This window comes from Oryzias melastigma, linkage group LG5 (assembly GCF_002922805.2).
Source record: "Oryzias melastigma strain HK-1 linkage group LG5, ASM292280v2, whole genome shotgun sequence".
NCBI classification, from domain to species: domain Eukaryota; kingdom Metazoa; phylum Chordata; class Actinopteri; order Beloniformes; family Adrianichthyidae; genus Oryzias; species Oryzias melastigma.
This window is the reverse complement of record NC_050516.1, coordinates 8776754-8789457: the sequence shown is the minus strand read 5'-3', so window position 1 is coordinate 8789457 and position 12704 is coordinate 8776754. Positions and strand designations below refer to the sequence as shown.

Genomic DNA, 12704 nt, shown 5'->3' with positions numbered 1-12704 from the left:
TCCCTAAATTCTTCCGCGGCCCGGTGGCAATGGGTCTGCGGCCCGGTACCGGTCCGCGGCCCGGTGGTTGGGGACCACTGCTCTAGAGCACAGATGTTTTGGTTAATTCCTCCATCAGATCTCCTCTAGAGCAGTGATGTTTTGGTCCATTCCTCCATGCAGATCTCCTCTAGAGCAGTGATGTTTTGAGGCTGTTGCTGGGCAACAGACTTTCAACTCCCTCCAAAGATTTTCTATGAGATCTGGAGACTGGCTAATCCACTCGAGGACCTTGAAATGTTTCTTATGAAGCCACTCCTTTGTTACCTGTGCAGTGTATTTGGGATGGTTGTCATGGTGACAGACCCAGCCATGTTTCATCTTGACTGCCCTTGCTGATGGAAGGTTTTCACTCAGAATCTGACCATACATGGCTCCATTTATTCTTTCCTTTACATGGATCAGTCGTCCTGGTCTCTTTGATGAAAAACAGCCCCAAACCATGATGTTTCCACCCCCATGCTTTACAATATGTACGGTGTTCTTTGAATGAAACTCAGCATTCTTTCTCCTCCGCCTAGTGCAGGTCAACAATGTAGCACCTGGTGTCCTAAGATAGCTCTTTGGTGGAGTTTGGAGTGTGACTGTTTGAGGTTGTAGATGGGTGTCTTTTCTATAGATAACTAGTTCAACCAGGTGTCATTAATACAGGTAACAAGTGGAGGACAGAGGATCCTCTTACAGAAGAAGTTACAGGTCTGATAGAGACAGAAATTTGGCGTATTTGTAGGTGACCAAATACTTATTTTCCACCATAATTAGATTTTATTCTCATAGTTGAGGTATATCTATGATGAAAATTACAAGCCTCTTATCTTGTTCAGTGGGAGAACTTGCAGAATTAATTGGTGGCTGACTGAATACTTCTTTGCCCCACTGTACTCCACATTGCCATTACACTCACACATGCTGTATTTCAGCTATGAAGCGATCCAAAGATCTCTTCTGTGTGACGGTCAACAGCTGACCGCTCCGCTTTCACTCTTCGTTATTACAGTCTAATTTGAACCCCACTGGGTATTTCAAGATGATATCAACACTGATTGCAGCACTGATGTTATTAAGCCGCCTCCTCCTCATTATGTCATTACAGAGAGATCTAATCACTCGCATCACAAAATCCAGTTTGCATCACTTCTTTGTCAGTTTTTTGCAAACATCAACAGAAAAGCAAAAGTTGCTTGATAAGAGGAAAGAGGTCATTTTGTCTCCTCCCCCATCTCAGAACTGCACCGTTCTCAACAACACCGTGATGGTGTGTTTGGCGCCCTCTGTGGCCGGATCCGACCGGGTCCTCCCAGACGCCGTCATCAGCCCGGACGAGATCGGATTCATCATGGATGACGTGCACTCTGTGCTGGTGGTGAACGAGACCTTCAGCTACCACCCGGACCCGGTGCTGGAACCTCTCAGCCCCACGGGGAAGCTGGTGCTGAAGCCCACCTCACCGCTCATACTCAAGGTAAAGGCCGGATACTCGACGTAAAGTTGACCTATTACTGCAAATACAGGGACCTTTAAGATAAGAGAAGAGATCTAAATTTAAGAAAAAAGTCACTAGAACGTCGTAAAATTATTCTTTCATGCAGGAAGTCATTTTTACTCAACATCTTCTAATATCATATAAATATATAGAATAAGGAGTTCCACACTAGCATTCAAAAAAGGACAAAATAAGCTAACTGTTGGATTCACTTCAGATTGGATGTTATATAGTTTATAATAGAAAAAAGTATGGTTTGAGTCCGGATTTAAACAACTTCAAACCTGGTAGAGTATCTTAAATGTCTAAAAACAAGGTTTGAAACTTTCATTAACAGCCTTCTGGTGAAGTTCTGGTGTTAATGTGTTTTATTTTACTGTTTCTCACCACTTCCTCCACATTTGACCATATGTCTCTTTTATCAAAGTTTCATTCTAATCGTCTGTTTATCTATTTTCAAAGTGTCCTCAGTGGTCTTTTAATTATGATTATGATGTTTTTTTGCAAAAAATGAAAAAAAAATCATTTTTCTCCAACATAGTTTCAGCAGAGCAGCAGGAGTTCATTAGAAATGTGACTTTGAGTTGTAGGTGCAGAGCAACCCCACCCCTCTTCCCGTCACATATTACTGAGAGCTCTCTGTGTATATGCTGTTCCACTAGCTCACACCCCTGAACCAACATTAGCGGTACCACAAAAACGACAAAGCTTTCCAGCCGAACAGTTTTGATCCAGATTCCAGCTCTGACAGTCATTTTAAAATATAGCAGCGACTTTTTATTCATTTAGCCTGAGAAGACGTTGACAGGCAATGGAAGTGTTTTTCTTCACTTTATTTTTCTACCCAGCATGCTCTCAGATGTGTCTGAATCTTAAAAGATCTTCACCTGCCTTCTCCTGTGGGGTTTGGGCACATCTGAAGGAAGAAGAAGAAGAAGTAGAAGCAGTTGTCTTTTTTAAAGCCTTGCCTTTAAAAGCAGCTACAAAGAAAATAATGTTTATAAAGTGAGCCCATGTGATGCTTTGCCACGCGCTCAAATTTGTGACCCAGAATCTCCAAAGAGGAGCCGTAATGTTTGTGTTTACTCCAGACCGCTGCTTCACCTCCTGCCTTCAACTTCAAAGCCTTTCAGCAGGGAGGGAGGGAGGAAACTATCATGCAGTTTGATGAAACGTTCAACCTTTCTGCCTCTGAAACTTAAAAAAGACAACTTTTTGCTCCAAAGCTAGAAACGATAATGAAGCCGTCTGATTGGCCCATTGGCTCTTTGAGGAACGTAACACAGAAAAAGCATCCTCAATTAAAACGATCATTTTTATTTGTTTTAACAGGTGTTAAGTGATGACATCATGGAGAGCTTGTTGCTACGGTTACTGATGACAAACACTGCAATTGATTACCCATTAGGGCATGGTTACTAAAATTAATTAACCAATTTAAATCGATTTAAGCTTAACAGATCAATAATTGATTCATAAAAACATAAATTGATTTAGGACATAAAGCTAAAGTCTGCTAGCTTGATGCTAACGTTTAATGTGATTTCCCATAGGACGGCTAATGCTAACACTCAGTCGACCTAAACATACACTACTGACTCAATAAATATCTTTATAAACTCACAGCTATGAGTTTTCCAAACTCTTTTAAGGTTATATTTTTAAAGTAATCATTTGTGGTCTAAAACATCATTTTTTTCCTCATACTTTCTTCTTCTTCTGGAATAAGATGTAATGCTATAGCACGATCGCCACCTAGTGGCCAAACTGAAACTCTCTTCATATATGTATTCAAATTATATAGTAGATTACTAATGTATTTCTAAACAAATGTGTTAAGTGTAAACTCAAAATTGAACTGAATTGAAAAATCTAAATAATTGAAAAAATCTGAATTTAATAAATTCAAGCTCTTGTTAATGGAATCAAATCATTTCTGGAAATTATAACCGATACCCATCTTATTACAGATGCAGCTTTTTAGGCTAGATTATGTGTTTTTCCATGTGTCAATCTGACTGTACGTTACCAAGCGGAGCTGCGTGTGTTTTTTTTCCAGGGTCGGAACCTTATTCCAGCCGTCACTGGGAATTATAAGCTGAACTACACGGTGCTGATCGGGGACACGCCCTGTGTGTTGACCCTGTCTGAGAGCCAGCTGCTGTGTGAGTGGCCTAATCTGACGGGAGACCACGAAGTCACAGTAAGGAAAACTTTCATCCTATTGTTGAATGAGCTCATTCTCCGCATTTTAATCTGGCTTCTAAAGAGTATTGTGAAACTTCTGTTTCAGGATTCAAATGCAAACTCTTCGTTTAAGTACCTGATAAGATGTAATCCACAGGTTTTTTTTAAATTTGCTTTACTTACTGATGGTACTTTTATTATTTTTAAGCCTCTTTCTCCCCGAGTCTCCTGCTCTATCTGCTGTTTTCCCTTGTGAAACATGGAGTCACTTCCTGTGTTTTCATTCATTCATCAAGCAGAAATCTGTGGAGTTCCTGCAGAGTTGAGTCCATTCATACAGCTGCATTTCCTGCCTGTGAAACCGCTGGCAGTGCTTGTGACTGTATTTATTTCTCAGAGGCTTTTTTATCAGTCTGGTTTGGCTCACATCCTCCCTGGGATTTAAACAGCTCTGGGATGCAAAAAAAGGACTTAAAAAAAAGAGAAAGAAAAGAAGCCCTGTGGGAGTGAGAGGTCTGCGCTTATTTTTGTTTTCTTCCATTTTTACATTTCTTAGAGGTGAGCAGTTAAAGAGGGCACCAACGTGTGGGAAAAGAAGCCAAAGGAGCATTTTCATTTCAATTTCCTTGTATTTGAGTAAATACCAGGACTGTTTTGATGTGATATGGCACATGTGTCAAAGTCAAGGCCCGGGGGCCAGATCCGGCCCTCCGGGTAATTATATAAGGCCCTCTAGTTCATGTTATTTTATTGTTATTAATGACCTGATGTTATCTTGCGCTCATTTCTAACTTGTTTTGGCTAACTAATTTGATATACATGCTAGCTGTTTGTTACATGTTAGTCGCTAATTTAGACTTTTTTTTTTTAGTTTTTTAGGCTATTTTGAAGTTTAGCTATTTTTTTCAGCTACATGCTAGATGTTTTGGCTGACAAAAGTTTTTTTTAATTATTATTATTTTTGGGATTTAGCTAATATATTAGCTGGCTATCAGCTTTAGCGCTTTAAGCTATTAGCTTCAGTGATTTCAGATGTTAGCACTAGCATCTTCAGCGGTAGTTCATAATTATGTTAAAAAGTTACAGTTTTAAAGTTTTAAAAATATAATTTTAGAGTGTTCAATAAAAGTTTATCCTGTTCGGCCCGCGACCTAAGATGTGTTTTGGATTTTGGCCCCTTGTGGGATTGAATTTGACACCCCTCTGATATGGTGTCTTCCTGGTTCTGTAAGCTACCTTCTCCTCCATCCTAAAGGTGCGCGTTGGAGGCTTCGAGTACTCTCCAGGGACGCTGCAGATCTACTCGGACAGCCTGCTCACTCTCCCCGCCATCATCGGCATAGGAGGGGGCGGCGGCCTGCTCCTGTTGGTCATCATCATAGTGTTAATTGCGTATAAAAGGAAGTCGAGGGACGCAGACCGCACCCTGAAACGGCTACAGCTGCAGATGGACAACCTGGAGTCCAGGGTGGCGCTGGAGTGCAAGGAGGGTGAGTGTTTGCATCTGCAATAAACCGTGGCGGCGGGGTTTTGTTTTTTTCCCCCTTTGTTAGCATGTGTATGAGCCCTATCATTTATATTTTCCTGCCAAACTCCCCGACGCTGTTCGGCGCGGCGGTGCATGTGTTCGTGCATACATGTGTGGGTGTTGGTGCGCTTCCAGAGGAGTTACTTTGATCTGAGCCAGCCACCAGATGTTGGCTCTCCACCCCACGAGAGCAGCCTGGCTGGCCTCGCCGGCATCCACACTGATGGGGGGTTAGATAGAGACGGGGGCACGAAGGTGGCAAAGTGAGTGGCTGTAAAGAAGTCCTGGTTTGGCAGCGGCTGAAGGAACGGAGAGAAACTTCCAGCGCCGTGCGCTTTTGGCGGATCCAGCCGCAGTCTGCTGTTCTGGCTGCGCTGGCATTGCCGGCACAGGAGCAGATGGAAAGAAGGAGAATACTGATAACACGATCATCACAATACATTTAAACCAGAGAGCACTTCATTTGTTACATTGTTCTAAAGAGGCTTAAATAAAGCCGCGTCATAAACAATGTTCCATCATAACCAGTCGTAGCTTTAATTGAGATTAAGCTGTTTTTCTTTTTCAGCAAAATGGGGTTTCTGGGAATAAATAAAAATGTCTTATGTTAAAAACGGGTTGATTTAATGCTGGTAGATGCCAGAGCTGCACATGATGAATTAGTGGGGAAAAAAAGTACTTTTTCCAAAATGAAGACTATTGTTTTGTTTAATCTTCATAGCAACCATTGAATTTTTTGATCACCTAAAGGTGACGAACAGGTCTGTGAAAGTTTTGGAAAAATTAGCAAAAGTAAACATTTGGATTTCTTTGGCAACAGAGGTTTGTGTTAACCACACCCACATTATTAATATTGTTACATTGTATATGTTATTTTGTTCAGCCTGAGTCAACAATGTATGTGTTTAATTTTCACCATGTTCCGATAAAAAACATGCGAGCAACACAGATATGCCACTTTTGCTAGCTCGCCAACCGAACGTTATTTGCAATCTACAACTTCTACTTTCAAAATAAAAGCCTCAAGAATTTAGGAGACAATAGACTGAAATCCTTAGGAGGAGTTCAAATTTGTAGCTGGTATTAAAGTTTTTTTTTTTGTTTGTTTGTTTTTTTAAATCCAAGATGGCAACCTCTTTCCGTGGTCAAAGCTCAAACAAACTTTGGTTGTAGTTGTGTAGACTTAGCCTTATGGCTTGTGTGCAAAATCTTGTAAAAATTGCTTGAAAAAAAGTTTTCCATTGTGGGAAAATATGAAAAATTGGCGCAAAATTTCACACATTGCTACAAGATGGCTGCCAAACCTTAGATCCTGAGGTAAAAGGTCAATAAAACTTTTGTTGTAGTTGTGTAGACTTAGCCAGGTGGCGTGCGTGCAAAATTTTGTAAAAATTGCTCGGACAAAAGTTTTCTACTGTGGGAAAACCAGAAAATCGCAAAATTCCACACGTTGCTACAAAATACCCGCCAAACCGTAGATCCTGAGGTCAAAAGTCAACAAAACTTCTAAAGGGGCTTAAATAAAGCCGCGTCTTAAACAAAGTTCCATCATAACCAGTCGTAGCTTTAATTGAGAATGAGCTGTTTTTCTTTTTGCGTTCGCTGCAGCAAAATGGGGTTTCTGGGAATAAATAAAAAATGCCTCATTTTAAAAACGGGTTGATTTAATGCTGGTAGATGTAACCTTATTCTTGCTGCACCCTGTGGTCCTGGAGTAGTTTTTATTGACAGCTTTCGAGCAGATGAAAAACAGTCCGAGCTTTGATTGAATCACAGACATCAGCAGTGTCCTTGTGAGCTGATAAATAGCTATAGAAGCTGCGATAAGCATAGCCGAGGCTGACACGCGTGTAGCCGCGGCGTGGCGTGACAATCTATTAATAAAATCTGTAAAGTACCACTCGCTGCGAGGAGAGGAGAGATGCACGCCGCTTTCTGGAGCAGCTGCTTCTAAAGCCGGAAAGAATAACAGATTTTTAGCCAAATGCACCTGAATCTCTGAGTAAATGATCTGTAGACGGGTTGAAATGTGGATAAAATCGATCACAATTTCACAAAATCACAAAAGATTCATAATCATGGAAAACTAAAAACTAGTATCAGTAGAACTGATGTTGATTCCTTTTTAACTGAAATAACTGAACTAACCATAACTGTAAAGTCATCCTAACAGGGTCTTCCATAGCAAGAAAACAGACGTACTTAAGTAGATTGTAAAACATCAATTTATCCTCGTCCTTTCAGCTTTACCTGGAGGAACAACTGACTGTGTCTATAATGTCTGAATGAAGTGAATAGATATAAAACACAACAACAGAAAAAGGGAAACAAGTTCATAAAACAAATATGTTTGATGCAAAAGGACCAAAAACCATTGCTTTACAATGAGAAGACTGAAAACGACATGTTTGAAAAGGAGTTTAAAATCCAATGTTCTGTGATGCTGCTGGAGCCATGCAGTAGGTCTGAAATATAAATAAAAGCTTCCATTTTTCAATAAAGCTTCTTAAAAACACGATCTGGATGCTATTGCAACCTGTAGGACGGGAACTGCTAAAGAACGACCTCGGGCCGACACGGCTCGCGTTACGGCTAGATGCTTAAAAGTGCGAGGAAATCCCAAAACACACATTTTGAGAGATACTTGGCTCTTTTCTATATTTTTGCTTTTGTTTGTGCCCAAAAAATAGACATAATTCATACTTATTATTTTTTTGAAAAAAATAAGGTAATGAATACAAATCCAAATTTGTTAAAGGCTAAAGTAAGACTATGTGGCTCTAGGTTTTGATCAGTAGAAAATGAGCCCAAATGTCTCTTTTACTGTTAAAAGTTGCTGACCCCTGGTCTACAACAACTCAGAAATAAACAAAAACAATCCTTTATACTCTGGTAAGTCACCTCCCTAAAAGGCACAATAACAGGAAAAAATTCTGAAAGCCAAAACAAGTCCATTAAAGAGTCTCATACTGAATTAACTGTCGCGTGTCATTGAACAAAAATGTTACATGAAGCTGAAGTAATGTGCAACTAACTCTGACTCTCTCAAACCAAATGATAAAAAATCTGAAAGTTTTTATTTTATTTTTAGAAATTGGTCAAATATTTCAAAAAGCTCAAACTATGAGTGAAGATAGCTTTTGAAATTAAGAGCCAAAGTGAAGAAGCCCAATAGTAACTTAGTTTATTAAAGTTTGAACATCTTTACTGGATAAAAAAAAAAAAATTCCAAGTGTTCCAGCATAAAGTTGATGCACAAATTTTTTTAAATACATAGAGCAAAACCAGGAGTATCCAGGAAGAGCCCAACAATTCATTCCCAGAGTGAATAAAAGTATGGAAGGATAGAAAGAGGACAGAAAACATCCCTAAAAAGTCTTTATTTTGAGACTTATAAAAAAAGGAAATTTTCTTTGTTGAGAAACTTTTACAAACTAACAGACAATACGAGATGAAGGGCAATTAAGAACTGAAAAGACGGATGTTAGAAAGATGAATGTAACAGAAGATGCAGGCAGAAGGAAAAGAGAAAGGTGACTTCTGGGATGTCACTTTGACAGAAGGAGAATTAAAAAAAAGAACTTGAAGGAGAAGGTGACACAAGCCATCTGCTTAAGGTTTTTTCATTCCTGTGTTTATTTATTCATGTGTTTTGTGACATCATACAGTCAGACAGACTCCACTGGCATCATAAAACTATAGGGGAGTTGCTCTTAACACCAGACGTTTGAGCGAAATGTAACTTGTGGAGCTGAGTTTACAGAATGAGGTCAAAACAGACTTCCTGGGAACAGAAAGTGTGCAAACGCGGACACATGCATTCCCATAAATCATCTGGGTGGGAGGCTGTGTTCAGCTGGGGGGGAAATGTGTGAGACGGCGTCCTGTAATGTGTTCTCACAGGGCCGTGGTTCCGTGTTCCGTTGCATTATGAACTGCTTCCAGCACACTCCCCGTCTGTCCTTTTGCGAGTCCTTTCCTGGGCCTGAAGGACTCCTGGCGTGTGCAGTAAATCGTTTTTCTCTCCTTTGCACAGCTTTCGCGGAACTGCAGACGGACATCCACGAACTCACGCAGGAGCTGGACGGAGCAGGAATCCCCTTCCTGGACTACCGCACGTACGCCATGAGGGTGCTGTTTCCAGGCATTGAGGACCATCCTGTTCTCAAGGAGATGGAGGTACGGGTCAGTAAGGAGCACTCTGCATGCATGCTCACCCACAAACGCATGCAGTCAGGGACTTCAAATGATGTTTATATGGGAAACAAAAATGCTGTTATTGGCACAACCTGCCCTTGCCCAACCCCCTGCCCCCAATCGCTAATTACCTGCTTCACTCTCTCACTTTGCCTTCATCATTCTGGTCAGAGCTTCACATGATGAATTAGTGGAGAAAAAAGACACATTTTCCAAAATGGCAGCTATTAATTTATTTAATCTCCATAGCAACCATTGAATCTTTTGGTCACCTGAAGGTGACGAACAGTTCTGAGCAATTTTGGGAAGAATTGGCGAAAGTAAACATTTGGATTTCCTTGGCAACAGAGGTTTTGTGCTAACCACGCCCACATTCCTAATATTGTCACATCGAATATCATGTCATTTTGTTTAGCCTGAGTCAACAATTCATGTGATACATTTTTAACAATAATTCGATAAATAAAATTCGAGCACGACACTTTTGCTAGCCTGCCACGTGAACTTTATTTACAATCTACAACTTCTACTTTCAAATAAGACCCTCAAGAAGTTAGGAAACAATAGATTGAAATCCTTGGGAAGAGTTTAGATTTGTAGCTGATACTAAAGGTTGTCTTTTTTTATCTTTTTTTTTTATTCAAGATGGCGACCTCATTCTGAGGTCAAAGGTCAACAAAACTTTGGTTGTAGTTGTAGACTTAGCCTGGTAGTATGTCCACGAAATTTTGTAAAATCGCTCAAACAGAAGGTTTGTATTGTGGGAAAACAGGAAAATCTTAAAATGTCACATTTTGCTGCAGAATGGCCGTCAAAATGTAGATCCTGAGGTCAAAGGTCAACAAAAGCTGGTTGCAGTTGTAGACTTAGCCTGGTGGAGCCTGTCTGAAATTTCCTAAAGATTGCTTGGACAAAAGTTTTCTATTGTGGGAAAACGTGAAAATCGTACAATGTCACATTTTGTAACAAAATGGCCGCCAAAATGTAGGTCCTGTAGCCATCCCATAATCATTTTAGAACTCCCTTTGGGTATCTCAGACTCGCACCTTTTCTCGTCTCACTAATGTTGAACTATTTTTCTTGACCCCCATAGGAGATTATGGCCCCATTCATTTTTTAATGGTTTCTCCCGCTGTGATGTCATCATTTTTTGGGGAGGGGTTGCTGTTCCTCATGCACTAAAGTCGAGGCTTCTAAATTCCGGACAGGAATAAGCTTCATGTTTGTTAAGATTGTTTGGATCACTTTTATTGCACTGGATACCAAAAATTGAAAATCTTTTTTTATGTGATGAATAAAAAGCAGCCGTCAAAAAGAACCTTCAGTAGATGTCACATGATGAAGGGTACTTCCTGTTCTGAGTCTTACTCCCCAGAGAAATGCTGTTTTATCTCAAAGCTGTCGTCCCACTGCAGCCCGGCGCCCCCACATCATTTTTCTACATGTTCTCTACATTAGAGCGCCGCGGACACATCAGATGGAAAATGCACATTTGTGCTGCACCGATGTACATGTGCGGCTTCAGCTGCTGCAGCAGGAGCGGGCCTTTGAGACCCTCTCTATCTGCTCATGTTATCAACTGTATTCCAAAGGGAAAGTGTAGTGCAACATTGGATTTTCATTTGTATAGCCCAGGCAATCACAGGCCGCAGTGGCGCGCCAGCAGGCAGATCAATTTCTTATTACCGCATGAAGCTCGCAGCTCACATTCTCACTTCAAAAAAGCATTTCTCTGGCTAAAGGGGGGAGGGGGTCTGCTTTCTCTGATGGAGAAGGATGAAGTGGGAGCGACGGTGAAGAACTGTGGCGTAGACGGCTGGAAAGGTGTGCAGAGACCCACACTGTTCATCTTTTCATCTATTTTCAAAGCGTTCCCAGTGCTCTTTTAATCAGGATTCTGACATTTTTAGCCATTTTTTTAAGTGTTGTTTTCTAGGACATAGTTTCTGCAGATTGGCAGATTTTCATTAGAAATTCACCTCTGAGTTTTGGACTATTAGCGCAGTATCCTGTAGATTCCTTCAGAATTTACTGGAATTACAATGACCGTGTAAACAATAAAAAAGTTACAGAAAATCAAAGAACACAAATACTGTAGCTCTGGTGTTAAAGGGTTAATTGAAGGTTAGCTCTGAAGCTACGATCACATCGCCGTCGGAAACTTGCGTTTAAGTGACTATTTCCAATGAAAGGTCTATAGAAATGCGTTCAAAACTCATGTTCGTCCGTCACTACACACGTTTTTAAAACACTATTTGGGCTCTTCTCACAAAACGCGTCCATTGAACATGTTGAAATTTGAATTATTTTCGCTGGAATTCCCTTTTCTCAGCTTCAGAATCCACTGAAACTGCATTAATTGTGTAGAGAAGAACGTGTGTTATTTTGCTGTCATTGGAAACTTCCCGTTTCAAAGGGTTAAGTGTTGTACTGTTTGACATTTCTCCGTTTTCCATTTCTCGTTGAAAATATAACATTTTAACCACGATTATTTTTGAACATATAATAGAAATAAACAGCAGCAGAACAATTCAATATGCACCAATATGCTGAATGCTGTTGGATCAGAGAAGTTTTGATCTTAAAATGGGAAGAAAGGAATAAAATGGGAAATCGGGTCAGAAATGTATCCTAATTTTTGGTATGCATAGCCTTAAAAAGGTCCTAAAAAGTCTGAAATTTAACTTAAAGAAACTTGTAGGAACCTTGATTCCTATTCCGTGAATATAAGTGAGGCTTTCTAATGCCTCCTCACATCCGGTCCTCATAATTTATATCAGGGGTCCCCAAACTTTCTCTTGTGGGGGCCACATAACTGTTATATAACTGTTATAAAGCCACACATAGCCCAATTATAAATTATTATTTTGTGTTATCTTCACAGAAAAAAAATACTAAAACATTTTAAAAACTAGATATATACCATTACCTGCGCTGATAGCTAAAAAAGCTGAAATTGATAGCCGAAAATGCTGAAGCTGATGGCTAGCTAAAGTATCACCAAAGTGCCAAATTAGCCAAAAATACTAAAAAAATTATAAAATAGCCAAAACATCTAGCATGTAGCTAAAATATAACTAAACTCCAAATTAGCCTAGAACGCTGAAAAAGCCTAAATTTGGCAAAACAGCTAGCATGTAGCTGAAATATTAGCCAAATGCCAAAATAGCCGAAAAAAAAGAGAAAATGTCTAATTCAGCCAAAACAGTCAATATGAAGCTAAAATTTTAACTAAACTTTAAATTAGCCTAAAACGCTGAAAACAACCTA

General features: G+C 40.0%; 1 protein-coding gene across 5 annotated transcripts in view; it reads left to right on the top strand.

The window, feature by feature from the left end:
• Window positions 1-12704, top strand: part of LOC112144749 (plexin-A1) — a 267901-nt gene that overhangs the window by 235066 nt on the left and 20131 nt on the right. For 3 of the 5 annotated variants that reach the window (XM_024269482.2, XM_024269484.2, XM_024269480.2), the window contains exons 18-21: window positions 1265-1501; window positions 3582-3725; window positions 4965-5199; window positions 9274-9422. In XM_024269482.2, coding sequence (XP_024125250.1) covers window positions 1265-1501; window positions 3582-3725; window positions 4965-5199; window positions 9274-9422 — 765 coding nt within the window. The remainder of the gene's footprint in view (window positions 1-1264; window positions 1502-3581; window positions 3726-4964; window positions 5200-9273; window positions 9423-12704) is intronic. The other 2 variants (XM_024269485.2, XM_024269483.2) reach the window with 1 other exon arrangement.